Here is a 22,578-nt window from a genome sequence, read left to right as displayed (position 1 = left end):
ACACACACATATAGAATACATAACATTTCACACATTCAACACACTGACATACAAGCATAAACACACACACACACACATCTTTCATCCATTCCATTGTCGAACTTGGGCTTAATTTCGGATGCATTATCTTATGTTTCATGCCTAGTGAACATGACCCGGCCCAGTAACGGCAGTGCTGCAGGGCACTGTAGAGCGACAACATGACCCAGCCCAGTAACGGCAGTGCTGCAGGGCACTGTAGAGCGACAACATGACCCAGCCCAGTAACGGCAGTGCTGCAGGGCACTGTAGAGCGACAACATGACCCAGCCCAGTAACGGCAGTGCTGCAGGGCACTGTAGAGCGACAACATGACCCAGCCCAGTAACGGCAGTGCTGCAGGGCACTGTAGAGCGACAACATGACCCAGCCCAGTAACGGCAGTGCTGCAGGGCACTGTAGAGCGACAACATGACCCAGCCCAATAACGGCAGTGCTGCAGGGCACTGTAGAGCGACAACATGGCACAGCCCAGTAACGGCAGTGCTGCAGGGCACTGTAGAGCGACAACATGACCCAGCCCAGTAACGGCAGTGCTGCAGGGCACTGTAGAGCGACAACATGACCCAGCCCAGTAACGGCAGTGCTGCAGGGCACTGTAGAGCGACAACATGGCACAGCTCTCACTGACCTACTTCACTCCACTCTCTGATGATCAAACCCTCTGGAGCTCCAGGAGAAATGCAGTAAAACCAGACTCTGCACATAACAAATATGGATCACCACAAACCACAACACAAACTACTAGCTACCAGAGCTAGGGTCAATTCCATTTCAGCTCAGTCAATTCAGGAAGTAAACTGAAATTCCAGCTCCATTTTTTCTCACAGAGAAGCATTGAGGAATATTTGAATTGAATACTTACTGAATTGAAAAGGAATTGACCCCAACCCTAATACCTACCCAACCTTTGCCTCCATGCACAGATGTGGGGAGATGCATCCTATTGAAACTACATTATTTCATTCCTAGCTAGCACAAGGAGATGCTAGAGAGACCAACACTGCTTCTAGCCATCTCAACAACCAACAGTATTACAGTGTTTACGGTAATAAAATGCCAAACAACCCCAGGTTATATCACTTTCACTAACTGACAGACATCTCAAGCCATCCTCTAACAACAAATGGCAATGTAACCACAACCATACGAAGAATTGTTTATCACAATAAATCAGAAAATAAATTAGGAATCATCTTATTAACAGTAATTCTAAAGTCATTCTCAAGTTCACACCAAAACACAACATTACACACAGACACACACACATTTCTGTACAGAACGTTCCAGAGCACTGTGTGGATACAATATGAACAAAGCCTCTCTAGCAGCTCTACATAAGAGTTCTCAAGGCATTGTGAAGGCTCTGGGGTGAAGTTTCCTGTAGGTACAGATCTAGGATCAGCTTTCCCTCACCCAATCTTAACCTTAACCATGACTGGTGAAAATGTTAAACTGACCCCATGTTGAGTGTGTGTGTGTGTGTGTGTGTGTGTGTGTGTGTGTGTGTGTGTGTGTGTGTGTGTGTGTGTGTGTGTGTGTGTGTGTGTGTGTGTGTGTGTGTGTGTGTGTGTGTGTGTGTGTGTGTGTGTGTGTGTGTAGGTGTGTGCGCATGTGGGTATTTTTACCTTTGAGTAGATTGCACTGCCAATCTGATTCATATAGTGTGTGTTGTATCACGTGTGTATATTCTTACCTTGGGGGATAGAGTGGACTGCTGGTTTGATCAAACTGCATGTGCGCTTGTGTGCATGTCTGTGTGTTTGCGTGGCATATTTGTATGTGCATGCGTGCAAGTTTGTGTGTGCTTGTTTGTGCGTGCATGCATTTTTGCGTGTGTGTGTTCTTACCTTGGGGATAGCCTGAACTGCCAGTCTGGTAGAGGTTGGGTGTATAGGTAGGAGTCTGAGGATAACCTGCAGGATAGCCTGAGAACAGAGAACAGAGGCCTTTAAGAAGATCATCACCTGTGGGTGTGTGTGTGTGAGTTTGTTTGTTTGTTTGTTTGTTTGTTTGTTTGTTTGTTTGTTTGTTTGTTTGTTTGTTTGTTTGTTTGTTTGTTTGTTTGTTTGTTTGTGTGTGTGTGTGTGTGTGTGTGTGTGTGTGTGTGTGTGTGTGTGTGTGTGTGTGTGTGTGTGTGTGTGTGTGTGTGTGTGTGTGTGTGTGTGTGTGTGTGTGTAAGTACATGCAAGTTAATATATGAGTGGATGTGGATGTGTTGTAAGATGAAAGGTCAAAGGTAGGACAGCACAGAGACAGTGTTGTTCCAGAGTGCCTGTCTGGATGGGATAATCACATGTTATTACTCTATGGATCCTCCATCTCGCCACATCCCCGTCACAGTGATTTACAGCGCAGCCGCGCCCTCCTGCACCTGATTCATAAAACAATTGGCCAGGACAATGCAGTGGATGCAACCCATCCATATAGGTTGGATGTCAGTGATTGCGTGAAGTTGCTGACAGTTCAGATAAGATAAGGTTGAAGTCTCCTGGGTCGTATTCATTAGGGTACCGACTGAAAGAAAACAGACTGAAACAGGGAGCGACTGCCTGAACTTGTTCAATATAAGAAATGCTTGCTTTCGTTTTACATTGCAAAACATTTCGTTTTGTCTTAATTAATGAATATGACACTGGTTCAGTTTCAATGGGATGTATTGAGGTACTTGGTGACTCATAGGTGATCTTATATCAAAGGAAATAGGAAGGAAGTGCTTTAGAAGAGGAAACGTGCCATCCAGGAACGGTAACGATAATCTTTTAAGCTATTATCTCTGAATAATACAGGAGCTATGAAGAGATTGAGATAAAACTGTCCACTTTGACTGTTTGTTGCAGCTCGTTCCAGTCGCTAGCTGCAGCGAACTGAAAAGACGAGTGACCCAGTGATGTGTGTGCTTTGGGAACCTTTAACAGAATGTGACTGGCAGAACGGGTGTTGTATGTGGAGGATGAGGGCTGCAGTAGATATCTCAGATAGGGGGAGTGAGGCCTAAGAGGGTTTTATAAATAAGCATCAACCAGTGGGTCTTGCGATGGGTATATAGAGATGACCAGTTTACAGAGGAGTATAGAGCGCAGTGATGTGTCCTATAAGGAGCGTTGGTGGCAAATCTGATGGCCGAATGGTAAAGAACATCTAGCCGCTCGAGAGCACCCTTACCTGCTGATCTATAAATTACATCTCCGTAATCTAGCATGGGTAAAATGGTCATCTGAATCAGGGTTAGTTTGGCAGATGTGGTAAAAGAGGAGCGATTACGATAGAGGAAACCAAGTCTAGATTTAACTTTAGCCTGCAGCTTTGATATGTGCTGAGAAGGACAGTGTACCGTCTAACCATACTCCCAAGTACTTGCATGAGGTGACTACCTAAAACTCTAAACCCTCAGAGGTAGTAATCACACCTGTGGGGAGAGGGGCATTCTTCTTACCAAACCACATGACCTTTGTTTTGGAGGTGTTCAGAACAAGGTTAAGGGTAGAGAAAGCTTGTTGGACACTAAGAAAGCTTTGTTGTAGAGCATTTAACACAAGCTCACATCAGGGGAGGAGCCAGCTGAGTATAAGACTATCATCTGCATATAAATGGATGAGAGAGCTTCCTACTGCCTGAGCTATGTTGTTGATGTAAATTGAGAAGAGCGTGGGGCCTAGGATCAAGCCTTGGGGTACTCCCTTGGTGACAGGCAGTGGCTGAGACAGCAGATGTTCTGACTTTAAACACTGCACTCTTTGAGAGAGGTAGTTAGCAAACCAGCACAAAGACCCCTCAGAGACACCAATACTCCTTAGCGGGCCCACAAGAATGGAATGGTCTACCACATCAAAAGCTTTGGCCAAGTCAATAAAAATAGATGCACAACATTGCTTAGAATCAAGGGCAATGGTGACATCATTGAGGACCTTTAAGGTCGCAGTGACACATCCATAACCTGATCGGAAACCAGATTCCATACCAGAGAGAATACTGTAGACATCAAGAAAGCCAGTCAGTTGATTATTTACATTATTTTCCAACACTTTTGATAAACAGGGCAAAATAGAAGTAGGCCTATAACGGGATCAGCTTGATCTCCCCTTTAATTAAAGGATGAACCGTGGCTGCCTTCCAAGCAATGGGAACCTCCCCAGAAAGGAGAGACAGGTTAAAAAGGTCAGAGACAGGCTTGGCGACGATAGGGGCAACAGCCTTAAAGAAGAAAGGGTCTAAACCATCTGACCCAGATGTTTTTTTGGGGTCAAGTTTCAGGAGCTCCTTTAGCACCTCGGACTCAGTGATCGCCTGCAGGGAGAAACTTTGTAGTGGGGCAGGGGGAAAAAAGGGAGAAGCGTTGGGGCTAGTCGCATTAGAAGCGGTGGGAGGTGAGGAAATGTTGGACGGGCAAGGAGGCATGGCTGAGTCAAATAGGAATCCTGACTTCATGAAGTGTTGATTAAAGAGCTTAGCCATGTGCTTCTTGTCAGTAACAACCACATCATCAACATTAAGGGACATAGGCAGCTGTGAGGAGGAGGGTTTATTTTCCAGGTCTTTAACCATTTTCCAGAACTTCTTGGGGTTAGACCCACAGAGAGAGAACTGCTCCTTAAAGTAATTAACTTTGGCCTTCCGGATAGCCTGAGCACACTTATTTCTCATTTGCCTGAACGAGACCCAGTCAGCCTAAGTATGCGTGTGCCGAGCTTTTCGCCAAATGAAATTCTTGAGGTGGAGTAACTCTGCAAGATCACGGTCGAACCAGGGGCTGAACCTGTTTTTAATTCAAAATGTCTTTATGGGGGTGTGTTTGTTAACAATACCACTGAAAATATAAAAAAAGAATGTCCAAGCGTCTTCGACAGAGGGGATCAAGCTGATTTTATACCATTTTATGGAGGCCAGTTCATGAAGGAAGGCTTGATCATTTAAGTTTTTGTGCAAGCGTCTATGACAAATCAGGACAGGTTGTTTCAATGAGCAGCCATTATGAACACGGGCTGTAAAACAGTGATCACTAAGGTCATTACAGAAAACACCAGACTGATACCTATCAGGATTATTTGTGAGGATAACAGAGGGGAGTAGCCTTTTCTGGGTGTCTGGAGTCATACGTTGTGGGATTGGTAATAATCTGAGAAAGATTTAGGGAGTCCCATTGCTTTTGGACTTGGTCAGGCGGTTTAAGTATGTCCCAGATTAGGTCACCTAGCATGACAAATTCAGACTTAGTGTAAGGGGCCAGGAGAAAGCTTAGGGCAGGTAGGGTACAGGCCTGTGCTGATGGTGTACGATAGCACCCAGCAACAGTCAACAAAGAGCTATTTGAAAGTTTAGTGCATAAAACCAGCAAATCAAATTGTTTAGGGACAGACTTTCTGGAGACAACCGCGCACTGAAAGTGATCCTTGGTAAAGATTGCCACTCCCGCACCTTTGAAAGATCTGTCTTGCCGAAAAAACACTCTTCCTTAACCACGTCTCAGTAATGACCAACACATCTGGATTGGAGCTGTGAATCCACACTTTCAATTGATCCATTTTAGGTAATAAACTTCTAGATATTAACGTGCAGAAAACCCAGGCTTTTACGAGAGCAGAAATCAGTGAAGCAGATATCAGAGCACAAGTTAGAATTGTGGTTAGCAACAGTAGATGGGTCAGGGTGTACATGCGCATTTCCAGATATCATCAGCAGTAATACAATCAGGGCACGGCAGAGGACAGGGAGAGCTCTGCAGTGCTGATTTATGACATTTGAATGTGCATTAGATGGCAACAAGATCCTATTGTACAGCAATTTCATCAGGTAACATGAATACAAAGCCGGTGAGAGGTGGTTAGAATAGGATGGGAGGCCAACAGTCTGTGTAACCAATAGAGAATCACTTTCTGAAGGCACTGTATGTCTCAGTTAGGTCACACGGAGTGAGCAGATCCACCTAAAGGGAATGTTCTCAATAATACTTAATGGGCGTAGAACAAGGCCCTGTCCTCGTAAGTATTCATGACCACTTGTCACCCTAGAGAAAGACTGAGTCCCAAATGGTACCCTATCCCTATAAACAGTAGTGAACTTATATTGACCAGGGCCCATAGGGTGGAAATCAGATGGAAACTTAAAGGCACACAGCATTTTCCTGGAAATTGAAAAGAAGCGGTTGGGGAAGATACAGAGAATAGAGTACAATGCTTAAAGCTAGTCTAAGAAGCAGTATATCTGTTCTATGTTCACTATTTCTATCCTTCCCCTTAATTGGTTGAGTTTTTGAATCATTTACTTTCAATATTTTACAGCAGCTTCATACAGCTGAAAATACAATATTTTTGGTTATGAAAAACATATTTCACAGGGGTTTAGATGGTACAATGATTCTCTACACAATGACTGCTTATTTTGTCACAAACTGAAATTAGGTCAACTAAACTCAGCAAAAAAAGAAATGTCCCCTTTTCACGACCCTGTCTTTCAAAGATAATTCGTAAAAATCCAAATAACTTCACAGATCTTCATTGTAAAGGGTTTAAACACTGTTTCCCATGCTTGTTCAATGAACCATAAACAATAAATGAACATGCACCTGTGGAACGGTTGTTCAGACACTAACAGCTTACAGACGGTAGACAATTAAGGTCACAGTTATGAAAACTTAGGACACTAAAGAGGCCTTTCTACTCACTCTGAAAAACACCAAAAGAAAGATGCCCATGGTCCCTGCTCATCTGCGTCAACGTGCCTTAGGCATGCTGCAAAGAGGCATGAGGACTGCAGATGTGGCCAGGGCAATAAATTACAATGTCCGTACTGTGAAGACAGCGCTACAGGGAGACAGGACGGAAAACTGATCGTCCTCGCAGCGGCAGACCACGTGTAGCAACACCTGCACAGGATCGGTACATCCGAACATCACCTGCGGGACAGGTACAGGATGGCAACAACAACTGCCCAAGTTACACCGGGAATGCACAATCCCTCCATCAGTGCTCAGACTGTCCGCAATAGGCTGAGAGAGGCTGGACTGAGGGCTTGTAGGCCTGTTGTAAGACAGGTCCTCACCAGACATCACCGGCAACAACGTCGCCTATGGGCACAAACCCACTGTCGCTGGACCAGACAGGACTGGCAAAAAGTGCTCTTCACTGACGAGTCGCGGTTTTGTCTCACCAGGGGTGATGATCGGATTTGCATTTGTCGTCGAAGGAATGAGCATTACACCGAGGCCTGTACTCTGGAGCGGGAGCGATTTGGAGGTGGAGGGTCCATCATGGTCTGGGGCAGTGTGTCACAGCATCATCGGACTGTAGCTTGTCGTCATTGCAGGCAATCTCAACACTGTGCGTTACAGGGAAGACATCCTCCTCCCTCATGTGGTACCCTTCCTGCAGGCTCATCCTGACATGACCCTCCAGCATCACAATGCCACCAGCCATACTGCTCGTTCTGTGCATGATTTCTTGCAAGACAGGAATGTCAGTGTTCTGCCATGGCCAGCGAAGAGCCCGGATCTCAATCCCATTGAGCACGTCTGGGACCTGTTGGATCGGAGGGTGAGGACTAGGGCCATTCCCCCCCAGAAATGTCCAGGAACTTGCAGGTGCCTTGGTGGAAGAGCGGGGTAACATCTCACAGCAAGATCTGGCAAATCTGATGCAGTCCATGAGGAGGAGATGCACTGCAGTACTTAATGCAGCTGGTGGCCACACCAGATACTGCCTGTTTCTTTTGATTTTGAACCCCCCCCCTCCCCTTTGTTCAGGGACACATTATTCAATTTCTGTTAGTCACATGTCTGTGGAACTTGTTCAGTTTATGTCTCAGTTGTTGAATCTTGTTATGTTCATACAAATATTTACACATGTTAAGTTTGCTGAAAATAAAAGCAGTTGACAGTTAGAGGACGTTTCTTTTTTTGCTGAATCATCTCCTTCCTGAGGCTACACACCACCCACACAGCCAAATCTGACTGTACCAACACACTGAAGAAACCTGCAAAGCCGAAACATCTGTGTAAGCTATCCCTGATGCAGTGAAAACATATTTTAAAATTAAGTAAGCTTTATTGGAGTGCGGCCCCATCACAGTTTTTTGCTTATTTGAATTTATAGGTTTTACGCCACAACCAACATTTTGGGAGAGCGCGATAGTCCTCTTTTAATTATCAGTATCTGAGATGACATGGAGGGGGCCCCAACCACACTCCTTTGGTCAGCTGTCCCCAGGATGTGTGTCTGTTTGTGTGTGTATGCTCCTGCGTGTGTATCCCCCGGCCTCCCGCCACACAGACTCCATCACACAAGGCTACTGCAACCCCTGCAGGTGTCTGTCCTTTCTCTTAACTCGCTGATCAGCTGCAGCCTAAGGTTGAACAGCAATGCATTATTGGTATGAAGAAGCGACAAGAGAGAAAGAGAGAGACCATTGAGAGCTGAGAGCACCTTTAAAATAAACTCCCTCTTATCAAAGCCGGCGCTGTGGTAACAGCTTGGCCAATGAATCACTAGTCGAGTGGTAGTAACGGGCCCTGCCCCCTCGAGCCAGTGAAGGAAAGCACCACCAGTGTAATCACATTTCTATTTCCACACTCTATGTCCTCTTCTCCTCTTCCCTTTTCTTGTCTTCCTGACTTATTTTTTTCCACCTGTCTTTGTACACGCCATGTGAATACTCAATTTTCACACAGACAGATCATTCAATGCATAGACTCATCCAGTGATGAATGCACTCATAGCCGCGGGAAGTAGTTTGGGGGTGGGGGTGTATCATCTATATTGGTCACCTAATACAGGACTAGTAAAGGCCCAGTGCACTACTTTTGTGAAAAAAATGTAAACTAAATGTATTTGAGTGTTTACCAGCATTTGAGTCTGATAATTATCTGTACAACAATGAATCTGATAATACTTGTAGAATATAAAAATACTTGCTTGATATACAATATGTTTTCCAATTTCTTGAAATACTTGGAAAATGCAACTTATTTCTATGTGAAAGCTGAAATCATCTATTAATTCCTTTTCCATTTTATCCAGAGCAACTATACATTTTCATACTGGTCCCCTGTGGGAATCGAACCCACAACCCTAGCATTACAAGTGCCATGCTCCACCAACTGAACCACATCATCACACCACATCAGCACAATCCACTTGACGTCTCAATGTACTCAATTACTGTATTTTGCATGGTTTTCTTCATGGTGATGGTAAGGCTACAGATACAAACCTAGATGACCAGCTTTTAAATTGTCCGCTAATATTAGTTAAGGCCCAGTGCACTACTTTTGTGAAAAAAATTGTTTATGTCAGCGGGGACACCTCAAATGCTGCACTGCCCTTGTAAAACAAAAAATAATAATTCATCTCCATCATAAACACAGTCATGAGGATGACAGAAGTGAAACTGCAAAGCAACTGAAATGAATTAAAGCACAAAAGAGAATCAAAGTAATTTCAGTTATTGCCAAGTAATTTCATTTTATTGCAGACGTGAGACAAGGAGAGCAGGGAAAGGATGTGGAGGAAATATGTAGGCGATCTAACGCATATAATTAAATAGAGCATCATCCACCTGGAGTAAATGATATATCTCTATGACGTAACTAATCAGTATAAGAACATGATAGAATGCATCTAAAGCTATACATAGGCCTTGCCGAATGGGCCAAGAAATGTTAAGGGAGTACCTGACCACTGTATTGGTACGGTATTGCTGGTTGCTTTTGTTGTTGTTGTTTTGGCACTCACCTGCGTATGCCATGTTCTTGGGGTTCCCGTACGGTGTCCCGGGCTGGACAGGACTATACACAGGATTCATGTCGGAAGACAGTCTACTCTTACTGCAGGGAGAACAGACAGACAGAGAGAAAGAGACAGAGAGAGACAAAAATAAAAATAAATTTGCAATTAAGTTTTGGAAACATCTACAATACAGTGACCCCCTCTCATATCATTACCAAGCCCTGCAAAGAACTGAGCAAAGAAAAGAGTCCCTCATCCAGCTGGTCGTGGGGCTGAGTTCACAAACCTGTTCTAGTAACACACTGAAGCCTCAGGACCAGAACATCCAATCAATCAGAATAAACCAAATTACAACACAGTCAAAACAAAACGACATTGCTTATTGGGAAACACAAGCACAAGCACAAAGCAAACTGCAGTGCTATCTGGCCCTAAATCGACAGTACACCGTGGCAAACTATTTGACCATGGTTACTGATCAAAACCTTAGAAAAACCTTGACAAAGTACAGGCTCAGTGAGCACAGCCTTGCCATTGAGAAGGGTAGACACAGGAAAACATGGCTCCCTGTAGAGGAAAGGCTGTGCAACCACTGCACAACAGCAAAACATGAGACAGAGCTGCAATTAGAGAGTGTAATTTACCCAAATTTGAAACCCTTATTCAAGGTTTCAAAAACCTCTCTGATGAGGATAGGCTACCCATCCTGTTGGGGGAGGACGCAGAGAGCGGTGGGTTGGCAGCGCACTACATTGCTGCCTGCCATAAGATGAGGGACAGTGTCTGACAGACCAATCAACCTGCACATGTCCTCTATGCTTATTGTTCAATGTATGGTTATTTTGACCCTTGGTTATTGTTGTTACTGTTGTCCAGTTGACAATTTTGATTATTATTATTTTAATATTGTTTTGGCAATATGTACATTGTTACGTCATGCCAATAAAGCAAATTGAATTGAAAAGAATTGAGAGAGAGAGAGAGTGAGAGAGCGCAAAAGAGAGAGAGACATGAACACAAAGTGAGATGAAAAACATGGCTTTCAATAGTTATTCATTGAGAATATGCATTAGCTCAGAGGTCCTCATCTTGGAAGTGTTCCAGAGCCAGCTTGAAGACATTTGACGTCGGCATAACTAAATTGTACTCCACAAAAACTACAGTAACTTTCATAATATTGTAGCAGGTATGATCTTGTAATTCGTTTTTTACGATGTCCGTGAGAAGGCAGCAATATATTTTCACTGGTTAAAAGTAATCCGGGAGAAAATGCCAAGCACACAATACAATCGTTACTCACAAAAATCGGAAAAGAAAACTATTATGGTATGATGAGCATTACGGTAGTTTTGACTGTTTGGAACATGGGTAAACAGTAAGAACACACAAAGTACAAACGTGACATACAAGGAAATTATTCAGCCTGAGCACTTTTGTTCTCCATCCTTTTTTCTCCTATCCACAACTTCTCTCCACCTTTTTATCACACTGTTTCCACCACCAATCTCTTACACAAAAATGCACGTTTCATATTGGACAAGATCAGGCAGGCCCTCCCTGTTTCAGTCTATTTTCCCCAATGAACCATAACATGGGCCTGGTTTCCTCATCAGCTGTGTGACCATTGATCAGTCAAACTAGATGAAAGTGGCCTCCCGAGTGGCACAGCGGTCTTAGACACTGCATCACAGTGCCACTAAAGTCTGGGGTTTGATCCAACCATCCGTGACCGGGGGCCCCATAGGGAGTTGCAGCGATGAGACAAGATCGTAACTACCATGGATATCACACAATTGGGGGAAAAAAAGGGGGTATAATAATAAAATAAACTAGATGAAAGCAATATGATAAAAGGTAAAATACACACAGGGGTTTCCCGCCATGTTGCCCGCCTATCCAGTCCTTTCAGTTCAGTGATCAAAATGACACATTGAAACACAAAGAGGTTTTGAATTGAAAAAGAGAGAGGAGATGGAGGAGTAGCCAACCGGAGGACATATCAGCAGGGTGTATTACAGTTTATGACATACAACAGTTTTTTGGAACAATGTTGTCGATTTTCGAAACAGTACACACAAGACACAGGACTGAGACCTTTTGCAAAACAGTAAATGCATTTTTCTAACGTAGTTGCCTTCTCAAAACAGCAAATACATTCATCAAAAGAGCATGACTGCCTGCAAAAAGATTATCACAACCATACTAATCTCTTGTGGACAGGTGCACGTAACATAAATGGTAGTAGCATCTGTCGACTGTGTGACGCCACGACTAACGAGGAACTTGGTCACTGATCATTTGGACAAATCATGACTTCGCAGGTGCTCACATCTTCGGAAGGGGAGGGGACATTTGGCCCATAGACTTGCCTGAAACTGTCTGAGAGTTTCCTTTCAGAGAGGTAGTCTCGGTAGTACATTTTCTGACGCAATTACGCAAGATTTTAGTGTCCAAGAATATAACCACATATACCCCTTGAGTCAAGCTGACAAAACAGAAATTGAGTCTATCTATTATAGAATCCCATTTATCAACAGATTTTCTTTGCAGTCACTAAATCAACTATCAATACAACTATCAAAAGGTGCAATATTATGGGCAATTACTCTCCTTTTTTTCACAAAATCATTTCATACACATAAAATCAAATATTGTTCGTGAGCAAAAAGAAAATGGAAAATAAGCACATTGTGTGCAGGATTAATTAATCGGTTTCATCACAATCCAATTCCATGTATTCAAGTGAATTCAGAAACTATTCAGACCCCTTCCCTTTTTCCACATTTTGTTGAGTTACAGCCTTACTCTAAAATGGGTTCAATAAAAACAAATCCTCATCAATCTACACACAATACCCCATAATGACAAAGCTAAAACACATTTTTAGAAAAACAGAAATACCTTATTTACATAAGTATTCAGAACCTTTGCTATGAGAAACCAAATTGAGGTGCATTCTGTTTCCATTGATCATCCTTGAGATGTTTCTACAACTTGATTGGAGTCCATCTGTGGTGAATTCAATTGATTGGACATGATTTGGAAAGGCACATACCTGGCTATATAAAGGTCCTACAGTTGACAATGCATGTCAGAGCAAAAACCAAGCCTGAGGTTAAAATAATTCTCCATAGAGCTCCGAGACAGGATTGTGTCGAGGCACAGATCTAGGGAAGGGTACCAAAAAATGTCTGCAGCATTGAAGGACCCCAAGAACACAGTGGCCTACATCATTCTTAAATGGAAGAAGTTTGGAACAACCAAAACTCTTCCTCGAGCTGGCCGCCCAGTCAACCGAGCAATAGGGGGAGAAGGGCCTTCGGCAGGGAGGTGATCAAGAACCCGATGGTCACTCTGACAGAGCTCCAGAGTTCCTCTGTGGAGATATGAGAACCTTCCAGAAGGACAACCATCTCTGCAGCACTCTACCAATCAGGCATTTATGGTAGAGTGGCCAGACAGAAGCCACTCCTCAGTAAAAAGCTTGAGGAAGAGTTTTGGTGGTTCCAAAACTTCTTCCATTTAAGAATGATGGAGGCCACTGTGTTCTTGGGGTCCTTCAATGCTGCAGACATGTTTTGGTACCCTTCCACAGATCTGTGCCTCGACACAATCCTGTCTCGGATCAATTGAGAAACAAGATTCTCTGGCCTGAATGTCAAGCGTCATGTCTGGTGGAAACCTGGCACCATCCCTACAGTGAAGCATGGTGGTGGCAGCATCATGCTGTGAGGATGTTTTTCAGCGGCAGCGACTGGGAGACTAGTCAGGATCAAGAGAAAGAGGAATGGAGCAAAGTACAGAGAGATACTTGATGAAAACCTGCTCCAGAGCACTCAGGACCTCATACTGGGGGCGAAGGTTCACCTTCCAACAGGACATCGACCCTAAGCACACAGCCAAGACAACGCAGGAGTGGCTTCGGGACAAGTCTCTGAATGTCCTAGAGTTTCCCAGCCAGAGCCCAGACTTGAACCCGATCTAACATCTCTGGAGAGACCTCCCCATCCAACCTGACAGAGCATGAGAGGATCTGCAGAGAAGAATGGGAGAAACTCCCCAAATACAGGTGTGCCAAACTTGTAGTGTCATACCCAAGAAGACCCAAGGCTGTAATCACTGCCAAATGTGCTTCAACAAAGTACTGAGTATAGGGTCTGAATACTTTTTTTTAATACATTTGCAAACATTTCTAAACCTGTTTTTGATTTGTCATTATGGAGTATTGTGTGTAGATTGATGAGGAACATTTTATTGAATCAATTTTAGAATAAGGCTGTAACGTAACAAAATGTGGAAAAAGGAAAGGGGTCTAAATACTTTCCGAATGCACTGAACAAAAATATAAACATGTAAGGTGTTGGTCCCATGTTTCATGAGCTGAAATTAAAGATCCCAGAAATGTTCCATATGCACAAAAAGCTTACTTCTTTTTACATCCCTGTTAGTGAGCATTTCTCCTTTGCCAAGATAATCTATCCACCTGACAGGTCTGGCATATCAAGAAACTGATTAAACAGCATGATCATTACACATGTGCACTTTGTGCTGGGAACAATGAAAGGCCGCTCTAAAATGTGCAGTTTTGTCACACAACAAATGCCACATGTCTCAGGTTTTGGCATGCTGACTGTTGCCAGAGAATTGAATGTTGATTTCTCTACCATAAGCCGCATCCAACGTCGTTTTAGAGAATTTGGTAGTACGTCCAACCGACCTCACAACCGCAAACCTCGTGTAACGACGCCAACCCAGGACCTCCACATCCGGCTTCTTCACCTGTGGGATCGTCTTATACAAGCCACCCGGACATCTGATGAAATTGAGAACTATTTCTGTCTATAATAAAGACCATTTGTGGGGGAAAAACTCATTCTGATTGGCTGGGCCTGGCTCCTCAGTGGGTGGATCTATGCCCTCCCAGGCCTACCCATGGCTGCGCCCCTGCCCAGTCATGTGAAATCCATAGATTATGGCCTAATGAATTTATTTCAATTGACTGATTTCCTTATATGAACGATAACTCAGTAAAAACGTTGAAATTGTTGCATGTTGCATTTACATTTTTGTTCAGTATATAAACTCAGCAAAAAAGAAACGTCCCTTTTTCAGGACCCTGTCTTTCAAAGATAATTCGTAAAAATCCAAATTACTTCACAGATCTTCATTGTAAAGGGTTTAAACACTGTTTCCCATGTTTGTTCAATGAACCATAAACAATTAATGAACATGCACCTGTGGAACGGTCGTTAAGACACTAACAGCTTACAGACGGTAGACAATTAAGGTCACAGTTATGAAAACTTACGACACTAAAGAGGCCTGTCTACTCACTCTGAAAAACACCAAAAGAAAGATGCCCAGGGTCCCTGCTCATCTGCGTGAACATGCCTTAGGCATGCTGCAAGGAGGCATGAGGACCTCAGATGTGGCCAGGGCAATAAATTACAATGTCCGTACTGTGAGACGCCTAAGACAGCGCTACAGGGAGACAGGACAGACAGCTGATCGTCCTCGCAGTGGCAGACCACGTGTAGCAGCACCTGCACAGGATCGGTACATCCGAAAATCACACCTGTGGAACAGATACAGGATGGCAACAACAACTGCCCGACTTACACCAGGAATGCACAATCCCTCCATCAGTGCTCAGACTGTCCAAAATAGGCTGAGAGAGGCTGGACTGAGGGCTTGTAGGCCTGTTGTAAGGGAGGTCCTCACCAGACATCACAGGCAACAATGTCGCCTATGGGCACAAACCCACCGTCGCTGGACCAGACAGGACTGGCAAAAAGTGCTCTTCACTGACGAGTCGCGGTTTTGTCTCACCAGGGGTGATGGCCGAATTCGCGTTAATCATCGAAGGAATGAGCATTACACCGAGGCCTGTACTCTGGAGCGGGAGCGATTTGGAGGTGGAGGGTCCATCATGGTCTGGGGCAGTGTTTCACAGCATCATCGGACTGAGCTTGTCGTCATTGCAGGCAATCTCAACGCTGTGCGTTACAGGGAAGACATCCTCCTCCCTCATGTGGTACCCTTCCTGCAGGCTCATCCTGACATGACCCTCCAGCATCACAATGCCACCAGCCATACTGCTCGTTCTGTGCATGATTTCCTGCAAGACAGGAATGTCAGTGTTCTGCCATAGCCAGCGAAGGGCCCAGATCTCAATCCCATTGAGCACGTCTGGGACCTGTTGGATCGGAGGGTGAGGGCTAGGGCCATTCCCCCTAGAAATGTCCGGGAACTTGCAGGTGCCTTGGTGGAAGAGTGGGGTAACATCTCACAGCAAGAACTGGCAAATATGGTGCAGTCCATGAGGAGATGAACTGCAGTACTTAATGCAGGTGGTGGCCATACCAGATATTGACTTTTTTTTGTAGGAAGAGAGGTGACAATTTTGACCCCCCCCCTTTGTTCAGGGACACATTATTCCATTTCTGTTAGTCACATGTCTGTGAAACTTGTTCAGTTTATGTCTCAGTTGTTGAATCTTGTTATGTTCATACAAATATTTACACCTGTTAAGTTTGCTGAAAATAAAAGCAGTTGACAGTGAGAGGACGTTTATTTTTTTTGCTGAGTTTATTACATAGGCTGGTTAGCTGACAGGTTTGTAGATTTTCCATCACCAAACAGAAAAACAATGCACAATAGAAATACAGAAATGTGAATAGAATGGAGGAACACAACTGATTTGAATGGATAGGCCTAAATCCACACCAAAGCAAACCTCTAAAACGGAAGGTCACAATGTTGGAGATGACAACTTAGAAGTAAACCAACTTCATTGTCTGCATCTGTGCATGCAATGTTGTCAGAAATCATAAAAATTAGACAGTCCCCATTGCCTAGACCTTGCCATGTATTGTACATGAATTTGCGCTGATGGAGTGATTTTGAATTTTGTGCACTTGTATTTACTGATTGCTGGAGACAATACACACATTTGCACACATTTCTCTTCTGATGAAAACAATGTTTTAATATTCTGGGAACAAAACAGTTCACAGTGAATTTTGTATTGACTGATGAGGCAAGAAAGTGATCAGAAGTATGGCAAGTGCATTAAGGCATTTGATAATTGTTGTTCTGCTGTAGACAAATTAGACCCCAGAAATGTGATTGAGGGAAAACTGGAATAGCCAAGAAACAGCTGCAGATGGAGAGATAGCGCTTAAAGAAAAGAAGAGTAAAAGGAATGGACAGATAAGAGAGGAGTAAACAGATGGATGGTTTGTGTGTGTGTGTGTGTGTGTGTGTGTGTGTGTGTGTGTGTGTGTGTGTGTGTGTGTGTGTGTGTGTGTGTGTGTGTGTGTGTGTGTGTGTGTGTGTGTGTGTGTGTGTGTGTGTGTGTGTGTGTGTGAAGAGTATAAGAGTGATAAACAAAAAATTAACGAAGAGAGCGTCAGATACAAGAAGATGACTGACAAACGACAGAATAAAAAGACATGATCACATGATGGCGGCAGGTAGCCTAGTGGTTAGAGCGTTGGACCAGTAACCGAAAGGTTGCTGGATCGATTCCCTGAGCTGAGAAGGTAAAAATCTGCCCCTAAACAAGGCAGTTAACCCACTGTTCCCCGGTAGGCCATCATTGTAAATAAGAATTTGTTCTTAACTGACTTGCCTAGTTAAATGAAGGTTACATGGACAGATGGTGTAGGAAGAGAGGTGACAATGGAATATTGGAATGGCCAGATTAGATGGGATGCATGGAGGTGGTGAGAAGAAGGGATGAGGAACTGATGGAGCAGTATAATAAAGAGTGTTTATGAAAGCAGACATATCTACACTGAGTGTACAAAACATTAAGAACACCTTCCTAATATTGAGTTGTTTGGGTTTGGCCGTCATTGTAAACAAGAAATTGTTCTTAACTGACTTGCCTAGTTAAATACAGGTTAAATAAAATAGATGTCCATTGGGTGGTGGACCATTCTAGACACACACGGGAAACACCAGTGCTCTTAGCACCTACTACCATACCCCGTTCAAAGGCACTTAAAAATTTTGTGGCACACATACACAATTCATGTCTCAATTGTCTCAAGGCATAAAAATGTTTCTTTACCAGTCTCCTCCCCTTCATCTATACTGATTTAAGTGACATCAATAAGGGATCATAGCTTTCACCTGGTCATTCTGTCAAATCATGTTCTTAATGATTTGTACACTCAGTGTATATACTACATTGGCCATATACAGTACTGCACATATATTTTGGCCAATTGCAAATATATTGGCCATATACCACACATATATTGGCCATATTCTACAAATATATTGGCTGTGTTGCACATATATATGTGTCATATACAGTGTTCTACACATAAATTGTCCTTATATTGTACGTATAGCATACAGCGCTACCCAAGTAGGTACAGTACTGCAGGGTTTCCGAGCTGCTACCCACTCACTGCAGTAAGACCGGCACCTACCTACCTACCTCAGACTTCCCAAAATAAACTGGTGGGTTGTTGGGAGAAAAACCTGCTGCTCTGCTACAAACAAAGCATCAAGACTGTGGGCTCAGAGGATTCATGACAGCAGAATGCCAGCGAAGGGCTGTCTAAATATACACACACAAAATAGCACTAAGACACTTGAAATCACTTGTATGCTTTCAGGGTTGGGTAGGTTACATTCTAAATGTAATCCATTACAGTTACTAGTTACCTGTCCAAAATTGTAAATCGGTAACGTAATAGTGGTCTCTGATATATGGTCAGACTCGCTCAGGTGGAACAAACTTAAACTTGTGCCCTTTTTTTAATGCTGAATTGAATGTCATTGAAAAAACAGAAAGGTGTCATAATGTATTTTTTTGCAAACATCCTTTCTGAATTTAAAAGTAATCCAAAAGCAATCATCTATTTTTTCAAAAGTATCTGTAATCTGATTACAATATTGTAGTTGGTAACGTAACTGATTACAGTTAGTTTTTTAAAACTATTATTACATGTAATCAGTTACTCCTGAACCCTGTATGCTTTCTACATTTATAGTATTATAATTCACTGTATAACATAAGGCCTATACTCTGTCACTGAGTAGCAGTTAGAGATATAGAGGAGAGTGTACACTTGAAATCAATCATATGTTTTCACCCAAAACACATGTTTGATATGTCCATGTAGGGGTTTATAATTTAGCCTTTAACACAAGGCCTATACTCTGATATGGCTGTGACTGAGCAGCAGATATGGGAGGGGATTGTAAACCACGGATTGGTAGACACAGAAAATGCAGAGAGGAGAGTGGAGTAGGAGGACAGTGAGTAAGCAAATCCTCCTCTCCCTTTCTGTGCTCTAGTGGATAGATTCAAGCACTCCTGTCACTGTCTGGCTAAGCATGGATCCTTCTGTAGGTGTTAACACGGCCAGTCTCAGAGGCACCAACACAAACCTCTCATTCAACCATACAAATGTTTACGACACAACCATTCACTATAATATAGTAATAGTATAGTATAGTATAGAGTGGAGACAACACATAAAGCAATATATTGTGCATAAAGGTTGGGAGACAATAATATCATAGGAAAAAAGTACACAAATAGAGAACAAGTCAAGACCTCCGCATTCCACCCAAACCTGTGACATAGAAAGTGCAGAAATAAAACAACAATTTATTCAGTTTTCTCTGTATCAACTCCTTCTTGCATATACTGCAGAGAAAAAAAGGTAAAATGTTGAATTATATCACGCTAGTACACTGTAATATATAAATACTGGTAAGGCCTTACGGTGTGGTCATCCACTTTGCATAATTTTGCATTCATCACATTCAAACATATTCATTTGGGAACATGTTTAGAGGTCGGCAAAACATGAACCTCAACCTCACACCTGTGTAGCCTATTCAGTGAGGTGAAACATTTCAGAATGTTGCAGATATAAATGTAATGGATACCACCGACACGATTCCCTATTCTACACAATCTATTTCTATCTCAACATTCTGTTAGGGAGTGGTCAAAATGTACACAATTGTTACCCGGAGGACAATTGAGGAGGGTCATGCTTTTTCATGTAAAATGATGACAAATCATGCATTCCAATTCTTTCATAGAATGTAATGTCTGTAAAATACTTTTTTGAAGGTTGTACTGATTATGATGAGCTAATGGTAAGCTAATTACCAGCTATATGTGGCACCATGTTTGTTGACATCATACAATGCATTCTGGTTGTAACGTAAACGTCTGTCAGACCAAAGATGTTATAACAAAATGAGGTAAAGGGATGGTTCACTCGTCTTTCCAGTACTTCCGGAAGTGAATGATGGTAGACGACACCCCCCCTTCAACATGCATACTGCAAACAGACCCAAGTCATCTTGTAACATCTTATCTTAGGTTGACACGATAAAACTGTGTTTGTGCAAAATGTTTGTGAAAAAACTGTGGCCAGCTCAAATGCTGACTGTTGCGTCAATCGTAACTTGACGTTCTAAATAAGTGTTCTAATCACACCGGTTTGAGTGCACACTGTAGGGACCGCTGTAGAATGACCACACCCGTATGTTCATAAGTGTCAAAGGGTTAAGTTCGTTGGCTCTCAAAGTTGTCCGTCAAACCCAGTATTATCTCCACCACGGCACTTGCAGTGAAGCACACTTCTCTTTAGTTTTGTTCTTGGGTTCTTAGCCAGATGCGGTAAGAGGTAAGTTGCACTTTAATTACCTTCTGCCTTTGGAATATGATATATTTCTGGAGTAAGATAAGTATTTCTAAGATATACAGTACCAGTCAAAAGTTTGGACACACCTACTCATTCCCTGTTTTTCTTTATTTTGACTATTTTCTACATTGTAGAATAATAACAAAGACATCAAAACTATGAAATAACACATATGGAATCATTTAGTAACCAAAAAAGTGTTAAACACATCAAAATATATTTTATTTTTGAGATTCTTCAAAGTAGCCACCCTATGCCTTGATGACAGCTTTGCACACTCTTGGCATTCTCTCAACCAGATTCATGAGGTAGTCACCTGGAATGCATTTCAATTAACAGGTGTGCCTTGTTAAAAGTTAATTTGTGGAATTTCTTTCATTCTTAATGTTTGAGCCAATCAGTTCTCGACAAAGCATTTCTGTATGGACCTCGCTTTGTGCATGGGGGCATTGTCATGCTGAAACAGGAAAGGGCCTTCTCCTAACTGTTGCCACAAAGTTGGAAGCACAGAATCATCTAGAATGTCATTGTATGCTGTAGCGTTAAGATTTCCCTTCACTGGAACTATGGGGCCTAGCCCGAACCATGAAAAACAGACCCAGACCATTATTCCTCCTCCACCAAACTTTACAGTTTGCCCTATGCAATCGGGCATGTAGCGTTCTCCTGGCATCCTCCAAACCCAGAATTGTCCGTTAGACTGTCAGATGGTGATGTGCGATTCATTACTCCAGAGAACATGTTTCCGCTGCTCCAGATTCCAATGGCGGCGAGCTTTACACCACTTCAGCCAACGCTTGGCATTGCACGTGGTGATCTTAGGCTTGTTGTGTAGCTGCTCGGCCATGGAAACCCATTTCATGAAGCTCCTGATGAACAGTTCTTGTGCTGATATTGCTTCCAGAGGCAGTTTGGCACTCGGTAGTGATTTTTACGTGCTATATGCTTCAGCACTCTGCGGTCCCGTTCTGTGAGCTTGTGTGGCCTACAACTTCGGGACTGAGGCATTGTTGCTCCTAGACGTTTCCACTTCACTTCACAACAGCACTTAGAGTTGACCGGGGCAGTTCTAGCAGGGCAGAAAACTGACTTGTTGGAAAGATGGCATCCTATGACGGTGCCATGTTGAAAGTCAATGAGCTCTTCAGTAAAGGCCATTCTACTGCCAATGTTTGTCTATGGAGATTGCATGGTGGTGTGCCTGATTTTATACACCTGTCAGCAACGAGTGTGGCTGAAATAGCCAAATCCACTAATTTGAAGGGATGTCCACATACTTTTGTATATATGGTGTAGCTAGCTAACTAGCTATCTAGTTAGCTAGCTTTGGCTAACCCAGAATCTAACAGAAAAAGTTTAATCTCCTGTTTTTAGCTCCCCATATGATCTCTTTTTGTTTGCCTAACTTGCCACCTTGTCATTGGCATAAAGAGTGACTAGATTAATAAGATGTGTGTGGCAATAGCTAACTAGCTATCACATTAGGTTACAACTAGATAAGCTGTCTAAGCTAGCTAGCTAGCTGCAGTGTCAACCATGTAGCTAGCTAACATTAGCTAGATCTACAGGTCAGTTCCCCACAGCATCATCCCACGCATTGCTCTCTCTCACGCTCTCTCTGTGTGTATGTCTAAATGTCATTCTGTTTTTATGACAGGGCCTATAAGCACCTCTGTAATACAGTCAGTGTATCATCTCAGTAAGCTTTTTGTGCCATATATAAATCAAGATTGTTTTGTGTGTGTGTCTTTTTATTTACCGCTTGTTGCAGCACAACCGAGGGGGAAGGAGAATGGACCAGCCAAAAAGGGTTACAGCGTTTGTCAAAAATGTACTTTTCATAGCAGGCTAGGAGGAGTAGGTTAAGGTTAGGAAAAGGGTTAGGGTTAGCTAAAATGCAACAACAAAAAACTTTTTACGTCAATTTAATTCCATGGTGAAATGTGTCTGATTTGCATACTAGTAACATGATTGATATTGACATTTCAGTATTGTTTGACCGTTATAACACTTACCTGCTCATTCTGAGTGAAAAATTAAACATCACACTTGGTGTAAATATTTTTTGTATGCATTCACCATCACATGTACTTGAAACGATAATGTAAAATAAATGTTTATTAATGCTATTG

At 42.9% G+C, this 22,578-nt stretch overlaps 1 protein-coding gene across 4 annotated transcripts in view; it reads right to left on the bottom strand.

Moving 5' to 3' along the window:
* The window catches only part of LOC139537661 (protein FAM168A-like), an 82,453-nt gene that overhangs the window by 49,778 nt on the left and 10,097 nt on the right, over positions 1-22,578 (bottom strand). For all 4 annotated transcript variants that reach the window (XM_071339238.1, XM_071339235.1, XM_071339236.1 and 1 more), the window contains exons 2-3: positions 9,765-9,856; positions 1,890-1,967 (exon numbers count right to left, since the gene is read on the bottom strand). In XM_071339238.1, coding sequence (XP_071195339.1) covers positions 1,890-1,967; positions 9,765-9,834 — 148 coding nt within the window. In that variant the 5' untranslated portion in view covers positions 9,835-9,856. The remainder of the gene's footprint in view (positions 1-1,889; positions 1,968-9,764; positions 9,857-22,578) is intronic.

The sequence above is a fragment of the Salvelinus alpinus genome, chromosome 13 (assembly GCF_045679555.1).
Source record: "Salvelinus alpinus chromosome 13, SLU_Salpinus.1, whole genome shotgun sequence".
Lineage (NCBI taxonomy): Eukaryota > Metazoa > Chordata > Actinopteri > Salmoniformes > Salmonidae > Salvelinus > Salvelinus alpinus.
The sequence above is the reverse complement of the archived record's forward strand: the minus strand, read 5'-3'. Positions and strand labels throughout refer to the sequence as shown.